Here is a 26,921-nt window from a genome sequence, read left to right on the forward strand (position 1 = left end):
GTACAGGATGCCTCTCTCTTTCATAATTGGAGAAACGGTGTATCAGCCTATCATCACAGGGAAGTGTTTTTTAAAAATACATAATTACGTTTCCAATACTGTATCATGAATATGACTGCAATAATGCATGCCATAAAAATTTTATAACAATTCATTCATTAGTGAGCAGGCTAGGCTATCATGAAGCAATTGTATTGATTATCCTAGGCTACCATAAAGCAATCATATAGCTGCTTCTTCATTATCAATGCATGAATTATTATACCTGTAAATAAACTGAATTTCTTTTTCATGTTATCTCTTCATTTTTGATGTCTAGTGTTAGTAATACGTATAACATCTACAGTATTTTGCATCATATAAGACAATATTGATGTAGGTACTGACAGACAATTCATCTTGTAAACAGATGACATAAACTTATAGTATCGATAAATACAGTACAGTACTGTAAACATATTTTTCTTCCTTATGATTTTCTTAATAACATTTCTTTTCTGTAGCTTATTTTATTGTAAGAACACAGCATATGGACTTCCCTGGTGGTGCAGTGGTTAAGAATCCACCTGCCAATGCAGGGGACACGGGTTCGAGCCCTGGTCCAGGAAGATCCCACATGCCGCAGAGCAACTAAGCCCATGCGCCACAACTACTGAGCCTGCACTCTAGAGCCCACGTGCCACAACAACTGAAGCCCACGTGCCTAGAGCCCATGCTCTGAAACAAAGAGAAGCCACCGCAATGAGAAGCCTGCGCACCTCAACGAAGAGTAGTCTCCACTCGCCGCAACTAGAGAAAGCCTGCGTGCAGCAACGAAGACCCAATGCAGCCAATAAATAAATAAATAATAAAAATAAAATATAGCACTTTAATTTCCTTAAGCTACTTTGTTTATTTCAAAGTGCCAAAAAACTAAAGATGTTCCGGTGCACACACATATGCTGTGAATCTAAGAATTCAGAACTATGCAAAGAACTTTTCAATACAATCTTACAAATGAAATATTTATACACTTTACTGTAGTGCTTAATGCTTATTTTTGAAATCTATTGCTGATGCTACTTCTAAAGAGCAATGACTCAACCAGAAAAATATTAAAGGCTGCCTTTTCTTTTGTAAAGTGCTTATTAGCAACTATATCCAAAAGCAATGGTTTTTAGAAATACATGATATTAAAAGGTGCTCAAAGAGTCACTTCTTACAGAATCAAATATGCCATTTTGTAACTTTGTACATGTAAACTGATTTTATCTGCATTAATGAAAGATTGTTTCAATGGCCCTCAACCATATGCTTCAAATCAAGATAGTGCTATTAGCATCAGCAGCATGAACAGTAACAGCAGAATAAACCCCAGCACATTTTAAATGGATCACGGCAGACTAGAAAAACTGTAACAGCTTTTGGATATGTTGCATATCCAAGGATGAGGCTTCTCTTTCACTCTGTATATATGGTAAACATTAAAAAAAATAAAAACACTTTCTTGTCTCTCTATAAGAGCATTTTACAGTGTATAAAAGGATTCAGATTCTTGTACCAATTAAGCAAACTGTTTTTCTATATAAAGTAGGCTTTATATTAAAGAAAGAAAGAAGGCAAGAAAGAAAAGAAAGCCTATTTCCACCAAGACAGCTAGAAGGAATTAACAAGTGAAACACCTAATGCTAAAAACCTGAGGGAAAAAAATGTGAACAATTCTGAAATGAAGCTTTTTTTGAAAGGTTGATATAAACATTCCAAAAAGGAATTTGTTTTCGAGTGTGAACTATCTGACTTCATTTCAATCATATATCACTTTTATCTGATTTAAATAATTTAGAAAACAAATATGCATCATCTTAACTGAACTACTACTTTCTGTATCAGATTCTCTTTCTGACTCATGCCCCCCAGTACGAGCCATTCAATACTCTTATAGTAAGCATCCCCTCAGGTCCCTGTCTATTTTCTGAATCTTAAGCTTTTTTTACTCTTCCTTTTTTTCCCCTCCAAAACTCCCCATATATCCCAAGAGAAAATCCCTATTAAAAAATCATAATTTAAATACATTGTGACAATGTTACATTTGATTTAAAGTGGTAATAAATTATAAATTGCCAAATAATATAATTCACAATGCAAATCCCTGGTATAAAAAGAATCCATCTTGCCCTGAATATAATAAAGCAGTCCAGTGATTTCAAATTACTTATGAAATAAAGGCAAAAATAAGGTGTAAAACACTATTTATAAAAGTCAAGTAAGAAACCAGTTACCATAAATCTTTTTACAAAGATAAATGTAATGTGCCTTTCCATCTCTAAAAATTTTGGGGGAGGTTTATAACTAGTGGTTTCAAAAATGACTTTAAGGAAACCAGAGATTGAATTACATATTATTTGTAATATATGACATATTAAATATATGTGACAATAATACTGCAATGGTGAGAAACTTAATCTTTGGACTTGCTACTTTTCGGCAAGTAAATATTTTTCAAAGTCTTTGCTATAACTGATTAATTTTTAAATGTTAGTTCTCAAAAACTTTGCTACTAGAGATACTATGTTAACTAAGGAGATACTGGAAGTCTCAAATAGTAACAATATGCCTACAAAATAAAACAAGATTGTTCTTGCATCTTTTGTTATTATAACAAATACACTTTAAAATAGACAACATTGCTATGCCTGTAAATTAAAAATACCCAAACCCTTAAAAAGGGGGTGGAACAGGAAAGAAAAATTGAAAATTCTTATTTAAAAATAAATCTGAAGTCCTTGCATTTCTTAAGAACTTGACTTGTCAAATCACGGTTTATCTTCTTTTGGACCAAGCTATGTCTTCCATCATTCATCCATGGGATATGATGTCAATTCTCCATTCTGTAGGTTTCAGTGTGAATTTTCTTGAATGTTTGCAAAGCTGGTACTGGACTTGAGACGTTTGGCTAAATAAATCAAAAGTATTATATTTTAACTTAAATTTAATTCTCTAAACATAATTATTCTTTATTTTATGTAGACTATAGTATTCATCTATTAATTCTATGTTTGAATCTGAATAGATTCAATCTTATAAGAATTAAACCTAAATCTATTTTTTTCTACCAACCTCAAAAGATATAACTTTGCTAGAAGCTGCACATGATTTTGTTAGAAGCAGTGCCAAATAAAACAGACATAATTTATATCATCCTGAACAATACAGTCTTAAATATGTAATAAAAATCAAAGTACTCTACTTTAAAAATGGAAGTGCTGTAAAGTATAATAATAAAATTATATATTTGAAAGTCTAATCCAGAAATCCAAATCTAAATTTCTCTTAAAAGAATTCAGTGAAAGAACTCTGTAATGTTTAAAAAAAAAAATTCAAATGGCTTACAAAGAAAAGTGAGTTGGATATTACACACATGTGCACAAACATATATAGCAGCTAATAAAATATGTACAATCAGTTTTGATCATGATGCTAAAGGGACTGAGTCATTAGAGTTAATAAAGAAAATCATGGCTATTTGGCTTGGTAATATCTTTTGTTCTTTAGTTAAACATGAATGTTTCTCATGTTCCGGAAACTAAAAACAACCATGCCATAGTGAAAGTATCTTACATTGGATAACTAGGAATCTCTCTACTTCAGAGGCTCTCAACACTAGAATAGCGGTTATGATTTAGAAAGTCTGCAATGGGATTCAGACATTTAATTTTTGTTTTTGTGTTTTGAAAGCTCTGCAGACAATTCTGATATGTGGCCAAGGATGAGAACCACTGTTCTAGTTTCTATCAGGGTCTCCCCTGACAACTCTAAGTAGAAGATGACAACATGGCTTCCTGGACCAGTGTATTGCTTCAGCCTAAACTTAAAAAGCAACTTAAACTAAAAAACATCCTAAAATAAAAGTCTACTTCTTAAGCCTTCAGTGGATTTGGGAAGCAAACTAATCAAAAGGTTTTTTTTTTTTAATGTTGTTTAAAACTATTAAAAGTAATCTAGTTTCTAATTACCAAATTCATTAAACTAACCAGGTAGCAATACCAGTGAGTACATATGACTACAACTTCCTTGCTTCCTTATTTCTCTATCTGATAAATCCCTACATCCTCCAAAATTCTACTCCAGGGATCTTCTAATGGTGAATTCCAACACCCCAAATGCAGAGTTTGTCTTCTATGCCTCGGTGGTCCAACCACACTGTATGCACTTCTACTACATTTGTTGTAATGATTGGATTATGGTCGGTATGTTCTTTGAGGGCATCTATTGTGCTTTGTTTCTTTTTAAATCCCTAATTCCTACCATAGGACTTGATGAATGGAAGCATATAAAATGGTAGCATAAAGAAAAGTCAGTTAAGATTTCCATGAGGTATCAGCACAAGAACTATTTGCTTACACTAGCATTTCCTTAAGTTCATCATTTAATTTGTAAACAATGCTTTTATGAAACATTAATAGGTATTATGCAAAGGTCCTATTGTCAAGTTTGGGGGATGTAATCTCAGAAGTCTTAATTTATATTCAGGTACATTACGAAGCTCATGAAAAGGAATTTCACAGGACTAGTATTTTAAGGAACTCACTCTAGGACTTGCTAACATTAAGTACAATGTTCTTTTATTCAACAAATATTTTTGAGTATCTACCATGGGCCAGGTACTTTCTAGATGCTGGTGATATAGTGGTGAGCAACATAAACAAAATCCTTTTTCTGATGGAACTTACAGTTGAGTCAGGGTAGACAAACAAATGAGGTAGAAAATAAGTGGAAAAGTTAATTTAAATAGACTAAATAGTGATTAAATGCTATTAAAGAAAGATGATACAGAAGAATTTTAAAAAGGGTGTATTCTTAGGTTGGGGGGGTCTTTGTGTCAGTAACCTTTGACCTAAGACCTGGATGACAAGGAGCCAGTCAAGGAAAGCAGGGAGGGAAAAATACAAGAACCTCTGAAAGAGGGCAGTGTGAATGAGCTTGGTGTTTGAGAGGAGCAGAAAGAAGGCCAGACTGCCTACATACAGCATCATGAGAAAGGAGAGGGGTAGACACAGGAGTTTAGGAAGGCAGATGGGGACCAGGTCACATGCAGCTTGGAGAGCAGACCTTGGAATAAGTCTGTATTTTATTCTAGGTGCGATGGGTACACGGGAAGGGTCTCAAATGGGAGAGGAGCACGTGGTAAAATTTGTGTTTAAAAATTTACTCTAGCCACTATACGGACAATGGATTGTAGTGGGTCAAGAAGTAGAAGTAGGGATACCAGTTAAGGGACCTCTGCCTTAGTGCTGGTAAGAGACGGTGATGGCCTGGGCTAAGGTATTACCAGTGGGGACAGAGAAAAGATAAGTTAAGATATATTTTTGGAAATAGAGCTGGCAGTACTTGCTGATGAATTGAAAAGGGGTAGGGGAGGGAATAAGGGAATGGGGAAAGAAAAGAAAAGAAAAAGTTAAGAAATTGAAAGATATTAAAAGAAATTAAATGACAAAAAGATTTGTGGCTTATACAAGCAGATGGATGGTAATGACTTTTATTGTGAAAACAATCAAACAAAAACACTGATCAGAAGTACTATATATCTTCTGTAGAGTTAAATAGATTTGCAAAGCAAATAAGATGCTAAACTTTAAAAGTACACCAAGCCCTGAAAAATAAATTTTCTCAATGGTGAGGTCCCTGCAATGTTTTGTTATTACCCTAAAGAAGCACTTTTAGGCCCGAGTTATTACATATTTACAGAATGCTGGCAATCTTCAAAATACTTTACTAAATACACCCATGATAAAGATTCTCTCCTCTAGTAGCTAGCTTTTTTTTTTTAAAATTTTTTAATTAGTTTCTGCTTTATAACAAAGTGAATCAGTCATACATATACATCTGTTCCCACATCCCTTCCCTCATGCATCTCCCTCCCTCCCACCCTCCCCATCCCACCCCTCCAGGCGGTCACAAAGCACCGAGCTGATCTCCCTGTGCTCTGTGGCTGCTTCCCACTATCTATCTACCTTACGTTTGGTAGTGTATATATGTCCATGCCTCTCTTTCGCTAGTAGCTAGCTTTTTGAGGTGACATTACAAATTCAATGTAAACTGATCTACAAGCAATCTGTTTTTTTTTTAAGTTAGATATATTAGAAGTGAAGTTAGATAAATCATGAAGAAATGCCAGAAAGAAATTTACAGGGGAAAGAATTTTTATATCATAGGTTCCTAGACTAGGAATAATATTTGAGAGAAAAAAAGCCTGACTTTTTTTCTCCAGAAAACATTCTTTTATAAAAAAACTAAAATTACTAAGGGATAAGCCCATACTTTCATTCTGATAATAAACAAGAAACCTATGAGATTTGGAGGTCACTTTTCTTTGGCTAGTTGGGACCTTCCAGTTATTGTTTTTTTCTGCTCTGCCCTATTTGATGGGGAGAAAGGAAAGGAATGACCACATACTGAGCACATGCTATATGTCAAGTAACTTTCTTGCAACTACAATTCCAATTTGTTCATAAGCAAATTGTCTGTGTGTAAGCTACAGTTTCTCCCTGCCTGCTACTTGATTGGTGGTTCTGTCATGGGTGGTTCTGCCAATGGGCCTAAGAGCTCTCTACTATTTATCTCCCTATTATGGCCATTTCAGGTCTGCAAAGCCTTTGTCGCTATTCCTTTGTTGTTGTCAACCTTATTCCAGGGAATCTAGCTTTCTCAATTAAAGCTTCTGAAAGATACTGTATGTTAAAGTTTGATTATAAAGTCACTTAACTTACACATCTCTTCTGTTAGTGAGCACAGTTGTAAAATTTGAAGAAGAGAGCTGTTTTAGGCTAATATAGTTTGAGTTCTCAGAGTATATATTATTTCTAAAACAGGTTTAGATTTTTTTAAATACAGGTTTTTAGTCTAAGTAAATAAACAACAATAAAAAGAAACTTACGTAGAATGAGTTTGCGTTTCTTTTGCTCTGAGTGAAGAAAACTACTAAGGTAGAAGACAACAGGTAGAAAGAGAATGAACACAGAAACAGCAATTACAGGCACTGTGTCACTGCAAGGGACTGAACAGTTGAAAGTTCGACTCCAAAGTTTTCGAGTAATATTCATCTGAAACAATAACAAATAATGTTACTCTATTTTATATTTGTCTTCAACTTCATAAAATTATTTTGTCAACAACAAGAACCCCAAATTTAGACTAAATACACATCCCTAAAAAATCTATTAATAGTTGAGGACAATTTCTTCTGTCAGGAAAATAAGCTGGTTCATGATTAGTCATTGTATAGATTTATATCCATACAGAAATTTCATATTGTAAATTCATAATACTGTCTAAAGAATGTCAGCTTTTCACAGACTTCAAACACAGAACTTGTATCAATAGAAATATACTGTGCTTCATTCATTAAAAAAGATTTAAAAGGATAACTATGTGAGGTGATGAATGTCAATAATTAGACTGTGGGAATCCTTTTGCAATATGTATTTATATCAAATCATCACACTGTACACTTTAAATATATTATAATTTTATTTGTCAAGTACACCTCAGTAAAACTGGGGGGGAGGGGAAGTCTCACAAAACAAACAAACAGGGCTTCCCTGGTGGCGCAGTGGTTGAGAGTCCGCCTGCCGATGCAGGGGACACGGGTTCGCGCCCCGGTCAGGGAGGATCCCACATACCGCGGAGCGGCTGGGCCCGTGAGCCATGGCCGCTGAGCCTGCGCGTCCAGAGCCTATGCTCCGCAACGGGAGAGGCCACAGCAGTGAGAGGCCCACGTACCGCAAAACAAACAAACAAAATATTTTCTTTCATATGTTACCTATGTAATCTCACTGAGCTTGTTGCAATATTTTTAGAATGGAGATAAAAATATCAACTTTATAGGGCTTCTCTTCAAGAGATGATATCTATGAAATGCTTAATAACTTATCTAAGATATTATGAAAGATTCATACTCACAGCAAATAATTTTTTAAGTACATAATATCTAATGAGTCATGGAAACTTTATTAAACAATATTAGTATCTTATTTAGCCCCTAGATACACTTAGGGGCCGCAGTACCTCACTTTCATTGAGCTCATGATTTCTGTCAAACAGGCTAAATGATGTAAGGAAACTACCAAATTTAGCGTTTAAAACTGTTCTTTCTTGGATTTTGTTTAATTGAGATATGGTTTACAAATGGTGCACTATACGTCTGTTGTAATTTTTGCTTATTGCAAGATGGATGTTCTAAAATAGGTTGGTCATGTTGATTTCCTGTGTAATCCAACTTGTGTCATAGAACCAATATTCATTTTTCTTCTTTATTAAAAAAAAAAGAAAGAGACTATTATTCTTTAAAAAGATGTTTATTATTTATTGGGAACCTACTAGAAGCCAGGTACTACTCTAAACATTAGTAACAGGGCAGTAACAAACAAAAATCCCCATGGTGTATCCAGTTTAAGTGCTTTTTACCATTCTGAATATTACAGATCCACTATGTTCACTCTGAGCTGCTATAATTCACACTCATCATTCTCAAACATTAAGTTTACCAATTTTGACCACAAGTTCTCTGCTTTTTAACAATAGATTTTCAGTTTCCTCTAATGCCTCAATAGTCAGGCATTGTATTCCCATAAAAAGGCATGATTGCCATCTAGTGGTGCCCCATGTAAAGGCAGGCTATTCAACAGAAGAAAAAGAGTTTTTGTGGACTATTCATTCAATCAATACATGTTACTAAGGGCCCACTATTTGCTAGGCGTTGTTCTAGATACTGAACAGTGAACAAAAATGGACAATGACGTCCTTGTCCTCATATGGCTTATACATTAGTAAGGGGAGAAAGACTACAAATAAGTAAACAAAACTTTTCAGATGGTAATAGATATAAAGAAATAAAGCAATGGGATAGGAAGTAACTGAGGAATGGCTTCAGAAACATATTGTAGCAAAACCTAGAGACTTCTTGAATTAGCAACAAGTGCACAAGAAACTGAAATGAAAACATTTAACAGTATACCCACACCTCTGAAAATGACACACATTATCAAACTTAAAAAACAAAATGTATAAGTGGAGTATAATCTATAAAAATAGTAAATCACTATGTTGAATACCTGAAACTAATATAATATTGTAAATCAACTATACTTTAATAAAAATAAGTCAAATATACCAAATTATCAACTTACTTATGAAGTATCTGATTAATTTCCATTTCAGTCTGACACATCAGGATATTCTAAAACTTTACTACTTAGCAACTAGTTATTTCTGGTTGAAGACACCATATGCAAATTCCAGTAATAATACTGAAGGCACATTCAACAACACTGCAAAACACGCGCTGTATCAGGAGCAAAGTACTTACTGCATCTTCCACATCAATGCATAAGTGTGTTCCAGATTCATCCTTATTTTCATGTTCATTCATTTTTTGCATTTCACTGTACAGACTACTCAGAGTTTTGTATGCGTCACGACAGTTTTTGCATACTTCCGAATAATTTCTTAACTGAAGAAGACTGTGTGTGCTCCCCTAAAATGTCAAAGGCACATATAATACACACAATGAACATTACATTTTTAAAACTTATTTGTCCTCCTGGAGGAAATAATAGAGTATGTTAAAGTGCTGAGCTGTGATGTGGGGCAGGTTGCTAAACCACTCTGAGCCTTGGTTTTATCTATAAAATAGGGATACCCTTACCTGTATTACAGGTCCCAAGGAATAGAGACTGGTATGTAGCACACAGCAAAATATTTGGTACTTTCTAGTCACCCCTGAATTTTGAAAACCACTGCACTAGCCACTGTTAACTGAGGGCAACACTAGCTCATATACCAAATTATTGATACCTAAATACCAAAAATTTACTAAGTTATCTTGTCATTTATACATCTGCCCTTATCTATCCTACACTCACCAAATAAATAAAGTATACCCTTGCCTGTGATGACTTGAACCCTGAAGTCTGCCTTATTGAGACAGAGAAGACTTTATAATGAGTTAGGAAAAGGCACCCAAACTACATCCCTCCCCCAGCCCTCTTACCCCAAGGCTTTTAATCCAGGCCTTTCAAGTCAACAAAAAGGGACTAATACCAATGAATCGTATAACCTAAAATATAACCTCAGGTACTGGATATAAGACATTATGTTAGTGAATCTCAATCTTTTCCACTTCTGGGACTGACACTTGTATTTCAAGAACAAGTTTGCTAAACAGTCAATTCACACTTTTGTTTTCTATTCCCTTTATTCTTTACCTTATAGCCTGGAGAAATAATATTAACTATCAGAATGAAAGAGAAAAGGAAAAATTAAAGGAATTAAGCTGATGTAGCCCCTACAACATTACCCTTACTATCTACTTGACAAATAAACTCAGACTCTCTTTAGTTCTGCCACAAGAAATAGCCCATTGCCTGTTTTTCACAGAACAATTGTACATTCAGCTAAATGTGTTTGATCAAAAATGGAGCACAGTACCTTGATGGGGGAGTATAATTTAGTCATTTATATTAAAACTTAAAATGTACATATCATTTGGCATTGCAATTTCACTTCTAGGAATCTACCAGACAGATAAAGATACAAATACCTGCAAAAGACTGTCCATATTTGTGATAGTAAAATACTGAACCAAACAAAAATCTCCACTGATACAGGGACTGACTGACTAAATGGTGGCATAGTCAAACAACAAAAGCCCTGCAACGTTTAAAGCAAATGAGGAAGTAGGATTCTGGGAAAATGATGACATCAGCATGTGCCATTCCTGATTTCTTTTCTGAAGAGACTCAAGAACTCAAGAGTAAACCCAGGCCCTTGATAGCACTGTTAATTATAGGGGCATGACATGCACATTTCATCACAGGAAGGTTGTATGACAGCTGTCACACCGCTCCCAGAGAAACTAGCCGGAACCACAGTCTCTTGTGACCCTCTATCCCCTGCAACCACCTACTGTCCTCTGGAGATGCAAGGGGCTGGAATAATAGCCTCACCCTGCCTGTGGGACCACCCACAAAAAGCAGTCTCGACAGCCACCCAGACAGTCTAGGTTCCCAGAGAAGCCACCTGCAAACACATACTACATAAGGTGAAGCTGGCCTGGAACCTAAACCCACATGTCTGCCTCATCACTGAGCCAGAAGGCACTGCCACAGCCAATACCATTAATTTCACTGCTACCACCTATCTCTTTAGCTGGTTCCCCTCCACTTTCACACACACACACACACACACACACACACACACACACACACACACACACACACACACACACACACACACACACACACACACACACACACACACACACACACACACACACACACACACACACACACACACACACACACACACACACACACACACACACACACACACACACACACACACACACACACCCTATAAAACATTGGCATTGCCCAGAACTCAGTCCTTGGGGCCTCTTCATCATCTCTATCTACACTCACTCACATCCAAGTCTCCAGGCTTGATACCATCTGTACCTGATGACCCTCAAATCTACAGCTCCAGCTCATACCTCTCCCCTGATAATAAACAAACAAACTAACTAATTAGTTAATTAATTTTTAAAAACCATTCAATTTAAGGAAATAGAAAAATGACAAAACCAGAAGAATATAGGAGGAATTAATAAATGCAAAAGCATATCTTAACACATTAAGAAAAATAAAACAGAAACTGATAAATAAAGCCAAAGGTGGGTTTTCAAAAAGAACAATAAATATAAATGTATCTTCAACAAGCCTAAAGAAAATTCAAGGGAAAAAATGACTCACAAGTACAGCATCTGGAAATAGAAAGGAAATGTAGCTATATATATGATAGAAATTTTAAGGAGTAACCAATTACTAAATGCAATGCATTATCCTGGAATGAATTCTGAAACAGAAAAGGACATTAGTAGAAAAGCTGGTGAAATCAGAATGAAGTCTGGCATTTAGTTAATAGTTATATACCAATGTTCATTTCTTATTTTTGACTAATGTACCTTGGTAACATAAGGTGAACATTAGGGGAAACTAGGTCAGGGATATACAAGAATTCTCTGTATTCACTTTGCAACTTTTCTGTAAGTCTAAAATTATTCCAAAAAAAAAAAACTATTTAAAAATAGGCAGTTAAAATCTGTAGTGGGGGAAGAAAAGGTATCATTCATAAGGGCACCAAACACTATGTAATACCTTGAAATAAACTTAAGAAATGTATAAACCTATATGAAATTTAAATAAATAAATAAAACTGTGCTAGAGAACATTAAAAAATAAAGAGTAATGGTGGTTGCCAGGGGCTAGAGAAGGAGGAAATGGGGAGTTATTACTTAATGTGTACAGAGTTTCAGTTTGAGACGATGAAACATTCTGGAGATGGATGGTGGTAGAGTTGTACAACAATGTAAGTGTACTTAATGCCACTGAACTGTACACTTAAAAGTTGTAATGTGGGGCTTCCCTGGTGGCGCAGTGGTTGAGAGTCCGCCTGCCGATGCAGGGGACACTGGTTTGTGCCCCGGTCCGGGAGGATCCCACATGCCGCGGAGCGGCTGGGCCCGTGAGCCATGGCCGCTGAGCCTGCGCGTCCGGAGCCTGTGCTCCGCAACAGGAGAGGCCACAACAGTGAGCGGCCCGCGTACCGCAAAAAAAAAAAAAAAAAAAAAAAAAGTTGTAATGTGGTAAATTTTATATTCTATTTTACTGAAATAAAAAATAGTGAATATATACTGTACTCCTAGATAGGAAAGCTTAATATCATAACAGGTCAATTTTTCCCAAATGATGACTCTAAAATGTAATGCAATTCTAATAAAATATCAAAATGATTGATTATTTTGAACTTGGTTCTAAAATTCATTTCATGGATTTATTTAGTAAATCATGTTTTGAAAGTCAAGAAGCCATCAGGAAAAAAAGGTTGGCGCTAAGCCTTACATCTTACACCAAAATAAATTTCAAACAGATAAATGATGCTTAAATGTAGAAAAAAACCCATGAAAGTCCTAAATCAATCTCAGGAGAAATTTTAAAAATAATCACAATGTGGGAAAAGGCCTTCTAGTGTGACACAAAATCCACAAGCCATTAAATGAATTTTGGTAAATCTAACAACATAAAAATTAAAATTTTCTTCATATCAAAAAGAGAAGCATGATAAAAAGACAAACAACAAATGAGGAAAAAATATTTGCAACTAACATCCCAGGAAAAATGCTAATTTCCCTAAAGTACATTCATCAGAACTAGTGTCTTTGGTCTCTAAAACCAGAGTTCCTAGTCAAATAGCCTTGGTAAATGCTGTATACAAAGTTACCATTTGAAGTTCTATATAATGTACATTAGTCCACTAAAGTTCTGCAGTCCTGTATTAAAGCATTTCTTACCCTTATTAAGAACACTAAACCTTTTTTATGGGCTATCTATTAAAATTTTGCAGAACATATTTTGGGAAATGTTCATCTAATAGTTTTTATTATACTCAGGGAAATTCATGTTCTATGTTATCACATTTATTAAAGAGAAAGTTAAAAATACCTATATCCTAAATATATTTCTATCTATTTGTGGGGATTACCTACTTGTTAAAAAGCAAGTTTCAAAACTAGGATTTTACCAGAATTCCAATTTCACCCCTCACCACTACCAGGAACGTTTCAGTACTAACATTCAAGGGTCAGAGGTGGAGAAAACAAAACCCAATAAGGTAGGTTTCTTAAAGGCTACCTTTTATATTATAATTCAAAACTCAAAGTTACCTTATTAAACAGCACCTTTTAAAGTAGGTAAAATATATTTAAGCAAATATTGAGGCAAAGAATAAGCTTTTTATAGACAGAATCAAACTGAATTGCAAAATACATTATTGCATAAACAAAGTCAAGAAAAATTATTGTCTGATAGAACAACACTGTGTTTTAATTAAACAATCACATGCCTCAGTTATTATGTTCATACTCATTAACTCATTGGATCCTGACTACAAAATACTGGAAGGTAGGCAGGGTAGATCTTAATATTCCCATCCTACAAATTAAAAAACTGAAGTTTTGATGATTTGCCTAAGGGCTAGTAATAGAAGAATTTAGCAGAAATCCAGGCCTACCTCTACATTGTGTATGTAGATAAATATCAACAATTAATGCTATAAAAATTGGAATTATTTATTATTTACTTGGACAAGACAGCATTTTAATTTCAAGTGTCATATATAAAATACCTGAAGGTTATTCTCAAAGCAGGTCAAGGTGTGATTAAACAGATTCAGGAAGTATACTGTGCTATTTGATAATTCTTCACTTTTGTTCGTTAAACAATCTGTCAAGAAACCAAAGAGTAGATTAATATATCTCAAGCAACAATTATATATAGTCATTTATCTCTCAAGCTGTTATCTTCTGTTTCACACTATCGTAATCATTTATTCAAACAAGCATGAAGTGTTCCACATTAAGAGAATTTTCCAAATACATGAAGCTTACCCCTTTTAGTTTCCAAAAGATTTTTTTTACATCATGACCATTTTAATGAAAATATTAAAAGTCACATACTTTTCTCTCTTTGTAAAAACCATATACCAAGTAAAACTGATACTGATTTTTGATGGTGCAAAGTCTTAATCATGAATATCAGTTATCAAATGCCGCCTTAATAGGAGTACTCTTAGTGCTGTTTAGGCATAAGACTATTTATCCTGCATTAATTTTAGCTAAATTCATATGCTGTTTGATTGTTTTCTGTGTTAAATTTAGTAGTTCTGGGTCTCTTCCATCTTCACTAGTGGGTCAGTTATTGCATCTAAGAGGTTAATCTTTTAAAATCTGCTCTTTCTAATCTATTGTGAGTTGGGAGACCAGAGAAACAAGCTGGTGAGAATTTTGCATAAAATACTGATAAAGGGACTTCAAGTAAAATCTGGAAATAAATATACTTGTTTTATGTCTTTCTAAAAATCTTACATAAATGATATTCCTCTGCAACTTGCTACTCTCACTTAGCATTAGCTCAAGTTCATTCCTTTGAATTGTTTTCTATTTCTATGTATGAACATAGCACAATTCTTATATCTATTCTCCCTTCTTGGATGAACTTATTCTTTATCCTCAGTTTGCTTTTACCTCTCCCTGTGCTCTCAGCTTACCCTCTGGGATCTAGGTTCAAGTGCCTGGCATCATATCCTGGAACTCATGGTCAACCATTTCAATCTCACTTTCCTAGAATCCTTGCCCTTTTTACATTCCACATACTCACAAATATTTAAAACCTTCATTAACTTTCTCTACTCCCAATTGTGGTTGTAGAACACTATTATAGAAAATTCTAAAGTTATAATGAGGGGACTCAATTCAAACTAGTTTCAGGGCCACAAAACAATCCTTGTAGATGCCCTACAAATTACTCCACAAGGGATGTTCAAATACTTTCTATTCTCTAGTGCTCAACCATACTCTTGTTCTTCTTAAATTTAACTGAGAGCTGTATATTATACACACTCAGGGCCATCTATTATGATCTTTCAACTGGGAGGGGAGAGACAGGATAGAAGGCTGTTGCAATTATCCAGGAGAAAGACGGCAATGCAAACAGAAAGAAATCAATGGATAAGAGATACACTGAATAGGTAGTGAAGAGTACCAGAATATGCCAACTCAAAATATGCCTCTTTGGCATATGGATTATTCTGAGCTAAAGGCCTTTAAGGACTTCCCTGGTGGCACAGTGGTTAAGAATCTGCCTGCCAATGCAGGGGACGTGGGTTCGAGCCCTGGTTGGGAAAGATCCCACATGCTGCAGAGCAACTAAGCCCGTGTGCCACAGCTACTGAGTCTGCGCTTTAGAGCCCATTAGCCACAACTACTGAGCCCGCGTGCCACAACTACTGAAGCCTGCGCGCCTAGAGCCCATTCTCCACTACAAGAGAAGCCACTGCGGGGAGAAGCCCGCGCACCGCAAAGAAGAGTAGCCCCCGCGCGCCGCAACTAGAGAAAGCCCGCGCACAGCAACGAAGACCCAATGCAGCCAAAAATAAATAAATAAATAAAATAAAGGCCTTTAAGAACGAACAGATTCAGGAAAAACTCTAAAAACGGGGCACAAGTTTTTATTTTGTAGATAAAATTTACACTTGTAAAGGAAATTTCCATTTGTAAAGATGTCTCTCTCTCTCAAGAAAAAGAAAAGGGAGGACTCTTAACAACTAACTCTTACCAATGGAGATGGTTCTAACTTAAATCTATATAACAAACCTTACTAAACCGTACTTTTCCTGGTCACTTTCCCATAACTTGCCTCCTTCATCCAGAAGACCAAAACCCTTTCTCCTCTGATTATCCTAAGATGGTATATAAACCCAAATTCTAACCATCCATTTGGGTTACTCATCACTGGGTGCTCCCGTGTGTACATGTGCAATGCACTTGTTAATAAACTTCTGTTTGTTTTCTCTTGTTACTCCGTCTTTGGCCAGTCTAATTAGAGAGTTCCAGCCAGAGAACCTAAAATGGATAGAGGAAAAAGATTTTTTCCCTCCCTTAGAGTAGACATTAGGATATGACACACTATACGATGCATGCACTATTATGAACAACAATCACTACAATGAAAGCTAATGTTAACTGAGTAGTTGCCATGTTCCAAGCACCATGCTTGTACTTTAAACACATTTATTCAATTCTTACAACAATCCTATGAGGCAAGAACTATCATCTCCATTTTCTAAATAAGGAACAAAGGCAGAGAGGAATTAAGAAGTTACCCAAGGTCATAAACCTGGTAAGTAAAAACCTGGAATTTCTACTCAGTCTGATTCCTGAGCCTGCACTTTCAAACACTGCAAATATAAAATATCTACTCTCTAAACAATTAAAGTTCAATACTGGGAATCAATAAGTACATGCCACTGCTCCTCCCTCCACCACCCATAGATTTCTTACACCATGCAGGGATTCAGGCAGTCGCTACCAACTGATCAGTGCTGGCAACTGAGATGAAGCCTAAAACTGGTAAACAGGGCAGCAACTAGCACATAAAGACTCCTTTGTGCAAACTGGAAAAAGACATTCCCTCCCAGTAGATTATTTACAAAAAAGTGCTCCTACCTCCAGAAGCTGAGCTGGAATCCAGCCCCACTCACCCCCTTACATGGGCCCCTAGTGTAGGACTTGGCCTGCACCTGGCATACCTGGGGCTCTGCTGATGAACCTATTCCAAGAGTCTTTCCCTCTCTGAACTCACACACTCTACATTCTCTGCAGCTTTATCTTCTCCAGCATGTAAGTCCTGTTCTGACTGTTCACCTTATCATTTAAAAATCTGAGGGATCACTTCACAAATTAGGAAACAGCTAGAGAAATAAAGTGATATACTGAGGATCATACATCAAGTTAGTAAGGCATTGAAATACAAAATATACTTTCCAGGCTCTTGATTAAGTATTATCTTAATTATACCATTTTCCTTTACTATTTAAAAATGTTATTCTGTTGGCTTTCAAAAAGTTCACACACTAAATTCTTAAAAAGAAAAATAACATAAGTCTCTCTTAATCCTGGTTTAACATCATCACAAAGTAGCCTTGAATCTTTTTACATGAGGTAGAGTATATATAAATAAAAACAAACAGTTACAAATATGCATAATATTATTATATTGTGCTAACGAGATTGAAGTTTTCAGTTTTTGTAGTTGACATTTTGGAGGGAAGTAGAGGGAATACAATTTCATCCACAACAACTGTACATCTGTGTATAATGAGCCACGTCATGGCAACTGACATGCACAATATGGGTGTGTGTGTATCCCTGTATTGTCTTACAAAAGCAGTATAAAGCATGAATATGAGTGATTCATACTTCTATACAAAGTATGTAACTGAAATAATTTCTTTATAAAAAAGTAATTTATAGAATGAAAAATAAATAAAAAAGTAATTTATAAAAGGAAGCTTCTCTGAACGCCAAAGAACTTAATCTCTTTTATTTTACTAACAGTCATTCCTCTTCACTTGAAATAATTTGAAAATTAAACTAAAAGCTAATATAGACTGGCCATCTTATTACTGTGTTAATGCAGTACCATCAAAATTTTTTCAATGATCATTAGACAGTGATATTATAAAGCACAAAGGAGTTCACTTATAAAATGAGATTTAAAATGTCTTCATTATTAAAAAGCCCTAACTTTCTGATTTAAAACAAAGGAACTCCAGTAAAATTCCTCCTTTATCCTTTTGTAGGAATTGGGAGCATAAGGTTATAAGCAGTGAGAAGCTATATATTTTAGAAATTAGTAAATTAAGAAATATTAGTAGCAATAAAGCTTCCTATAAGCACTAAGTGAAGTGGTCATTATGAATTTTCCTCATCTCAGATAATCAATGCAGCCTCATCAAGGACAGATTAGCATAGCTTCTTTCTCAGTGAGGGCTCAAGCATCAGCTCAAGAGGCATTCTTAAAGGTGTTAAGGATTCAAGTTAAGACCTTACATAGAAACCCACTAAATATCATAACAGGAATTATGTATGCATCTTTAGATAAAGTATTTGGCATCTATTAGGAGTTTGTATAAGGATCTCTGCTGTTTTTCAAAACTAGTTCTATAGAGAACAACAGAGACAATTATCAATTTCTGAAAAATAGGGCAAGCTTCAGAAAACATAGTATTAAATTATGGGAACTTTGTACTTAAACAACATAATTAAGTTTAATAAGTATGAAAACTAGGACATTTTAAGTTACAAGATATAAATAAGTGAGTCCAATGCTTAGTATGTTACCATTTAGATAAAATATGGGAAAGATGGGTTCTGATTAATTGATCTTCTGCTCAACTATCAAGTTTTATTATTGATTTTTTAAAAATCAAGACATAAAAAGTGAAGGGTGGCAGAATATTTGCCATAAGGATTATTCTGAGCTGACGGCACTTGGAAAATAGCCAAGGCAGAGAGAAGCTTTCTGTGAATTCCCCTTATCTGCTTGAAGACAGAGCTTCCAAAAGAAAATCAGTGGTCATAAATCCCTTCTCCAGGAGTTTCATCAACTAGGAAAGATTTTCTCCTATCAGAGGAAAGGAGACCAATCAAACAGAATGGAGAGTCCAGAAATAAATTCCTGGACTAGGAAATAAATTCCTAGTCAACTATGAGCTGAACTCCTAGAAACAGAGAGCAGAATGGTGATTGAGAAAGGCTGGGGGGTGGGAAAAATGGGGAGATGTTGGTCAAAGGGCACAAATCTCCAGCTGTAAGATAAGTTCTGGGGATCAAATGTACAGTATGGTGATTTTAGTTAGCAATACTGTATTCTATACTTGAAAGTTGTTAAGAGAATAAATCTTAAATGATCTCACCACACACACACAGACAAAATGGTAATTATGTGACATGACGGAGGTGTTACCTAACACTAAGGTGGTAATCATTCTGCAATATATAAGTGTATCAAATCAACACACTGTACACCTTAAACTTAAACAATGTTATATGTCAATTATATCTCAATTAAGTTGAAAAAAGAAAAAAATCAAAAACAAAGTACCAAAACACTTTACCATAAAGCAATTCATGGTCTCATCAAATCTGGTCACTCTACTGATTATTCACCTGTTATATGCATAAGATAATCAAGAAGCATCTCAATAACCAGGCTATCCCTATGTCAACAATACACTTTTTTTAAACTTTTTTTTTTCAAACACATAGACTTTTTTAAATTTAGTTTTTTACACAGCAGGTTCTTATTAGTTATCCATTTTATACATATTAGTGTATATATGTCAATCCCAATCTCCCAATTCATCACACCACCACCACCCGCCCCGCCACTTTCCCCCCCATGGTGTCCATACATTTGTTCTCTGCATCTGTGTCTCTATTTCTGCCCTGTAAACCCGTTCATCTGTACCATTTTTCTAGGTTCCACATATATGCATTAACAATACACTTCTGATAACAGCTTTAAAATTGTGAAGAGGAGAAATCCTTGATATATGTTCTTTACTTCTTAACAGTCACTCTCTACAAGAATTAATTTCCATGTTATCTGTAATATGAATTGGAAGAGTCGTGTACACTCCTTTTGAGTTTCTATCAGTTTCCAAAAACTCATTTCTAATGAAGACTAATATCATTCAAAGACACAGAAATTCTAAAGATAAAATAGATGGTAGTGGTAACGGATGGCACTCTCTCTTTTTTTTTATATTGGAGTATACTTGATTAACAATGTTGTATTAGGATGGCACTCTCTTTCACTGAGTGTCTAGCCTTCCTTTCATCAAGTAATAATGGCAAAGACTAGGTGCCAACCCACAGCTAGATCAAGTAGAAAGGTGACTTTTTTGGGCAATGTATTACTTTTTTTTTTTTTTTTGGGCGTTACTTGGGCCTTCCACTGCTGTGGCCTCTTCCGTTGTGGAGCACAGGCTCCGGACGCACAGGCTCACTGGCCATGGCTCACGGGCCCAGCCGCTCTGCGGCATGTGGGATCTTCCCAGACCGGGGCATGAACCCGCGTCCCCTTCATCGGCAGGCGGACTCCCAACCACTGCACCACCAGGGAAGCCCCAATGTATTACTTTTAAAAGTATTCTTTTAAACAATATTTTAGCTTTTATAGTTTTACATGTTTATATTTTTAATAATATTATTTAAAAAAATTTTAATAGCCCCTTAAATTAACTTTAAAAGATCTTTATATAATTATAGTTTTGCATTTTCTAGCACAGAGGATGAAAAAGGAATAGTCATTTTATATCAAAATATATATTCTTATAAAATGGATCACATATTGGTTTAAGTCTCAATTAAAAACAAATTTTAAAAACACCTCAGTAGTTTTTGTTCTTCCTTTGTAATTTTTTTCCTTCCCATTTTATCTTTTAGGTGCCAGACTGAATAGACTCCAGATTATTTACCATTAAAGAGTTCTATTGCTGGCATCACTTATCAGCTCTGTATTTGCAAATTTAATAACTAGATCACCACAAAAAGTTAACTGAGACAAAAGGGTTCATAGATTGTATTTAACAGTTTTACATAAGTTCTGAGAAAACTGACCAGTCTTTTTTTTTTCTGTGTCTATTTTTTTTATTTTTTATTTTTTTAACATCTTTCTTGGAGTATAATTGCTAAAAATATGGAACGCTTCACGACTTTGCGTGTCATCCTTGCACAGGGGCCATGCTAATCTTCTCTGTATTATTCCAATTTTAGCATATGTGCTGCCGAAGCAAGCACAACCAGTCTTTTTTTATGTTTAAATAAAAAAGCAAATAATCTAGATTTGGGGGGGAATATTTATATTGTGTTTTCATGTATATATGGTAGGGGAGGAAACATAATTTTCCCTCTACCCTTGTAAGTTCTCAGCTGGGTCCCCTGTAACAAAAGACAGATCAATAGGAGAAAAACAAACAGAAGTTTGTTAACTTGTATATCTCGCATATACACAAGAAGATACAAAGGGAAATTAAGTAACTCAAAGGGGTGGCTTAGAAGTCAGACTTGAATATCATCTTCAGGTAAAAGCAAAGAAAGATGGGTGTGGGGGAGGTCAGTTATCAGGAAATGACCAGGAAAAGTGAGGTAAACAAGCATAAGGTTATGCAGATTATGTCCCTGCCTTCTCCATTTACAAGATTCTCTAGTGGTTTTAAAGTCATCCTTTTCTTCCTGGTACAGAGAGGGAGACACCCTTACAAGTGGAGATTTCCTTAATAAATATAAATTTCTCATACAAAATGGTTATTTCTACTCTGTTTTCAGAGCTTCTCCTGTGTCTGCGGTTTCTCAAAATAATCAGCTCAAAATAATCCTTATGCCAAAGAGGCATATTTTGGGATGGCACATTTTCGTCTCCTACAATACAAAATGACAACATCCTAGGCAAACTTCTGATCAGGCACAAATTCATTTAAAATTATAGTGTGGGGCCTCCCTGGTGGCGCAGTGGTTGAGAGTCCGCCTGCCGATGCAGGGGATACGGGTTCGTGCCCCGGTCTGGGAGGATCCCATATGCCGCGGAGCGGCTGGGCCCGTGAGCCATGGCCGCTGGGCCTGCGCATCCGGAGCCTGTGCTCCGCAACGGGAGAGGCCACAACAGTGAGAGGCCCGCATACCGCAAAAAAAAAAAATAAATAAAAAAAAATAAAATAAAATTATAGTGTGATATGATTGCTTTCTTCCATTTTATTAAAAGAGTAAATACCCTTTGTATTCATTCTTTTACCTATTTCTAAAAGCCAAAGATTAAAAAAAGCAATGATTGGATAGGTAACAAATGGATTATCTTTTAAGTAAATGGAAAAGAGAAGCCTTTAGCATCATTTATCAAGAAAATAAAAGAGTGAGGATCCCATGAAATCAGTGGTTTAATAGATCTGGTTGCTAGAGACGCGATTGTCTCAGAACCTGATGCCTGATTCCTGATCATTGCTGAGCATTAACATTAGAAAATGTGCAACCCTATTAAAAACTTTTTTTCACATTATCTAGTTTTAATTTTATGTAGTACTGATAGGTCTTTAGAAAAAAAAAAGAGTATTTTACATTTATATTTTTAGTAAAAGACTAGGTTTTCCATGATATCAAACATGTATATAGCATAGATATTAAACTTTGTAGGGCTAAAGTGTAGGGCTAATATTTCTTAAAATGGAGACTGTGCAATGAATTTGTCAAATAGCACTTTAAAAACAAAATTAGGCCTTAACCCACGAACGCTGTCTATTCAGATGAACAATCTTAAAGCCCTCCGATTTTAGTTCTAGGCTCTTGATCTGCAGTTCGTTTACACTTTCTGAGCCCCCATTCTGCCTCACAGGGCTTGGCTTATTGTGAAGTTCAAATGAACCAAGGGCCATGACATTGAGAAATATTATTTAATTTAATTGCTGACTTGCTATTCACCTTCTTTAGCTTATTTTCTCCTTCCTTCAAATTTCTTTTCTCACTGCTTTGTAACAGACTATGTTGCTCAAGTAGGAATGCTTTATTAAATTTTGGTAAAAATTGCCAAGTTTTTTGAACAATTTTTAAAAATTTTCAGAAAATGTTCATGTTATCTTTATTACAGAGATTTGCAGAGAACATAATTAGAAGTGTTTCCAGGTAATTTGGTAAAGATTATTCATTTCTAGGTAAGGTGATTATTTTATTTCATTTTATTATTTTTTTAAAGATTTTTTTTGATGTGGACCATTTTTTTTTAAGTCTTTATTGAATTTGTTACAATATTGTTTCTGTTTTATGTTTTGGTTTTTTGGCTTCGGGGCATGTGGAATCTTAGCTCCTCAATCAGGGATCGAATCCACATCCCCTGCATTGGAAGGCAAAGTCTTAACCACTGGACCACCAGGGAAGTCCTAGATGATTACTTTAGAATGAATACCCAAGGGAAAACAGCTGAGGAGCACAAATTTATAAAACTATTTTATTTCCATATAAAATACAGAATATAAATTATGATAAATTTTAAAATGTGAAACAATGAATGGAAGATAACTTTTTAAAATGCATAATCTGGAAAAAGAAAATAGCCAATCTCTTTGATTACATCTAACATATGAATAATCATGGCAGATTTGGACAGTCCGTCAAGTTTTAAAAATTTTTATGTATTTTTGAATAGGTATTAAATGCTATGGTATACAATCCAAAGGGTACAAATGTAAGCAGAATGAAAACTAAGTCTTCCTGTCTTTCCTGCCCACTCAGCTATCTAATTCTCCAAAAGATGTCATATTTCTCTACACCTTGCTTGGTCATATATTTTGGCCAAATTAATTTTAATTAGGAAGTAAACATTTCATTTTTTCTTCAGAAGAAGTTCAATCAAGGAATATTTTCAAGATAGGATGCCTCACAGAAAAACAAAAGTACCCTAAGAATTTATTCTAAAGAGTTTTATATCTACCATACTGAGTAAATATGCAGCAAAATGTTTTCCTTCCTTTTTTTTTTAAATAGCCAGAGAAGAAACCTATTTTAAATTAGTAAATTCATTACAAAATACCTTTTATGCTTTACCTCTCAAGTATGTAAATTAAGTAACATCAGTCGAAAGAAGTGAATCCCAACACATACCCCACTTATTCTAATTAACTGATTTTAAATTATTTGCAATTAACATATTTTTTCCTATATCAGTGGATTTTTCTGAAGGGCTTAAGAATACTTAAAAACAGCTCTTCCATATAAGTTAAGCAAACTCTGTTCAATCATATTTATACTAAAAAGTTTTACTCCAAAAAAGTAAAGATTTGCTTTAAAAAAAAAAAAGTTAGCTGTCAGCCAAGCCTCTGTTCAAATTACCAGAAAATTTGAATTAATAGAGACAAAATTAAAAGAGTTAATATTCAATATCCATGGTATACTACAAAGGGAAAGAAACTTAGAAGGGAGTCTTTTTCCCATTTACAGTTTTTCTTCATATGAACTAAACAAAAAGACAAAGTCCTTAAAAAGTTAAGTTCCTTAATGACTTACAGGTACACAGATTTTTAATTCACTCTATCCTTTCTATTTCCACAGCCCATGCCCTACTTAATGTTTTCTTTGCTTCTTGCCTAAACCATTGTAAGAATTTCCTCACTGGTCTCTCTCTTCCAATGGGGTTCCACAAAAAAAGAAAAGAAAAAAAAAGGGTCTTTGTAGTTAAAAAAAAAAAAGCGCAGAAAGTGCTAGGTTAAATGAGGTTTAAAAGTTTTTTTAACCTATAGTCCTTCTCACTGCCTTCAATATTCTATGTGTATTGTAAATTCCCAAGATACTATAGTATATAACCATTTCTTAATACTATGTTGGTGTTCTAAGCAGTATGAAAAATGTTGGCATAAGTGATAAACTACTATATAGGTCAAGGTCTTACCTTCCCTTTCCAAGTTTACCTCCCATTGTGCTTCCAGCATCCTGTAACGTCTACTACTCTTTTATACCTCTGTGCCCCTGTTCACGATGCCTCCCTATCTGCAATGTCCTTCCTCTCATCTCTACTTATTGAAATCATGCCCAGCCACAAAAGTGTAGGATCAAAAGGTACCTCCTCCAGGAAGTATTTCAAATTCTCTCCAATCTGATTTATTTTCAGCTTCCCCAAGACTCTATAACTTTATTATAGCAGTTATTTGTCTGCTTTAGGTTATATTGTAACTATAACTTTCTTCCTCAAAAATTATAAGGAATAGAAAAATAAGAATTTCCTAATACATAGTTGGTATTCAAAACACTTATGAATTGAAATAGTGATTTTAATTTTCCCAAAGAATGCTTGAAAATAGATCTCATTTCATTATACAAATACATACAAGCCTGCAAAACTGGTAAAACAGACGTTATCACTTTCCCCTATCACCAGATGACATATTATTATAAACATCATAATTACTATTATATTAAGCAGCTAACATTCCTTGAACATTAACTATATGCCAGATACTAAGCTAAGTGCTTTACACAGTCTATTTCATTTACTCCTCAAAACAATCATATAAAGTAGGTTCCATTATTACCACCAATTTACGGATGAGGAAACTGAAGCTCCAAGAGGTAAAATTACATGCCCAAGGTCTGACAGTAGTAGGTTAGGGCTAATAAATGGCAGAGCTTAGAATAAAATCCAGATCTGTCTGACTGCAAAGCTCACTGTTAACTGCTACACTTTTCTGCCTTTCAGTATTTGCCCAAGCATTTCTCACTAATAAACCGTGATGCTAATCACAGTTCATTTAAACTTAGTAATAAAAAATATTCAAAATTTTCAGAGTTCAAATAAAATGACATCTATACTGTTGAACCATGACGGCAACATGAAAATGAAAGAATTACTTACTTGCACAATTTGCCTTCTGCCATGTGGAATTGAAAAACTCAGACAGAATCACAACTATTTGCATTCTATCTGCCATTAAGAGACTTCTGGCACAACTATGACTCTCTGAGGAATTCTATAACGACAAAAGAAAAAGAAAGAAAAATACAATCTGAATATTTTCAGACTTCCCAAACAACAAGTTGAGGCAAAAAACCTTATAAAAATAATTCAAATATTTATTATAAGCATTTAATTTTTTTTTGCTATAATCAAATAATGATGTCATTAATAACAACTGTAATAAAACAATAGCAGCTAACATTTATTGGTACCAGGTTCACTTGCAAGGGAAGAAAATCTTTGCTTCTTAAATAAATAAGTACTTGCTTCTATGGTACAATCTCAACTGCTTAGGCCCACATGTAATATTTCTTACTCCTTATGCACAGGAAAAAATTCTGGAAAGCTATTCACCAAAATGTAGCAGTAGTTATCTCTGAATAATGGAAATAGAGCAATTTTCATTTTCTTTTTTGCCTCTTTTATACTGTCTAAATTCTTCTACGATGAACATATATTATTTACACATTTTTAAAAACCTGGTGGATAAATGATCACAAAACATTGTTTCATCTTCTTGGCATTTTTTGGCTCAAAATCTTAAAATCCACAAGAAAATGTGATACATCTAGTTTGTACAGAAATAGTTTGTACCCAGATAGAAGAACATGCTTTCCACAGATCGTTTTAATAATGAAACTCACACTATGCAAATAATACATTCAAGTTCCTAAATTATTGGATCCTTATCTATTTCCTTTCCTTTTTGCCCCAAGCAAGGAACTAAGTCCTGCTGACTCTTCATTCTTTCAAAGTTATTTAACTCCTACTATTTACCAGGCACTATAAGAATCTTGGAGTTCTGAGTATACAAAGAGTATAAAGGAATGCCATCAACACTGGGTCTTCAGAACCTCCTCAGAGACATACAGATAAAGAATTAAATAGTGTCATTAGTAATAAAAGAGAGAATATGTTAACTCTAGAAAAGAACTGATCAGCCATGTGGGATAAGAAAAGAGGGAAGGAGGGCTTAACAGCAGAATTCTTGTT

General features: G+C 34.9%; 1 protein-coding gene across 1 annotated transcript in view; it reads right to left on the bottom strand.

Annotated features, from left to right (window-relative positions):
- Window positions 1-867: 867 nt before the first annotated feature.
- OSTM1 (osteoclastogenesis associated transmembrane protein 1) overlaps window positions 868-26,921 on the bottom strand; it is a 39,884-nt gene continuing 13,830 nt past the window's right edge. Inside the window, exons 2-6 of the mRNA XM_081250570.1 lie at window positions 25,827-25,941; window positions 14,218-14,315; window positions 9,344-9,511; window positions 6,914-7,079; window positions 868-2,932 (exon numbers count right to left, since the gene is read on the bottom strand). Coding sequence (XP_081106696.1) covers window positions 2,877-2,932; window positions 6,914-7,079; window positions 9,344-9,511; window positions 14,218-14,315; window positions 25,827-25,941 — 603 coding nt within the window. The 3' untranslated portion in view covers window positions 868-2,876. The remainder of the gene's footprint in view (window positions 2,933-6,913; window positions 7,080-9,343; window positions 9,512-14,217; window positions 14,316-25,826; window positions 25,942-26,921) is intronic.

The sequence above is a fragment of the Mesoplodon bidens genome (assembly GCF_964165515.1).
Source record: "Mesoplodon bidens genome assembly, chromosome: 12".
NCBI classification, from domain to species: Eukaryota; Metazoa; Chordata; class Mammalia; order Artiodactyla; family Ziphiidae; genus Mesoplodon; species Mesoplodon bidens.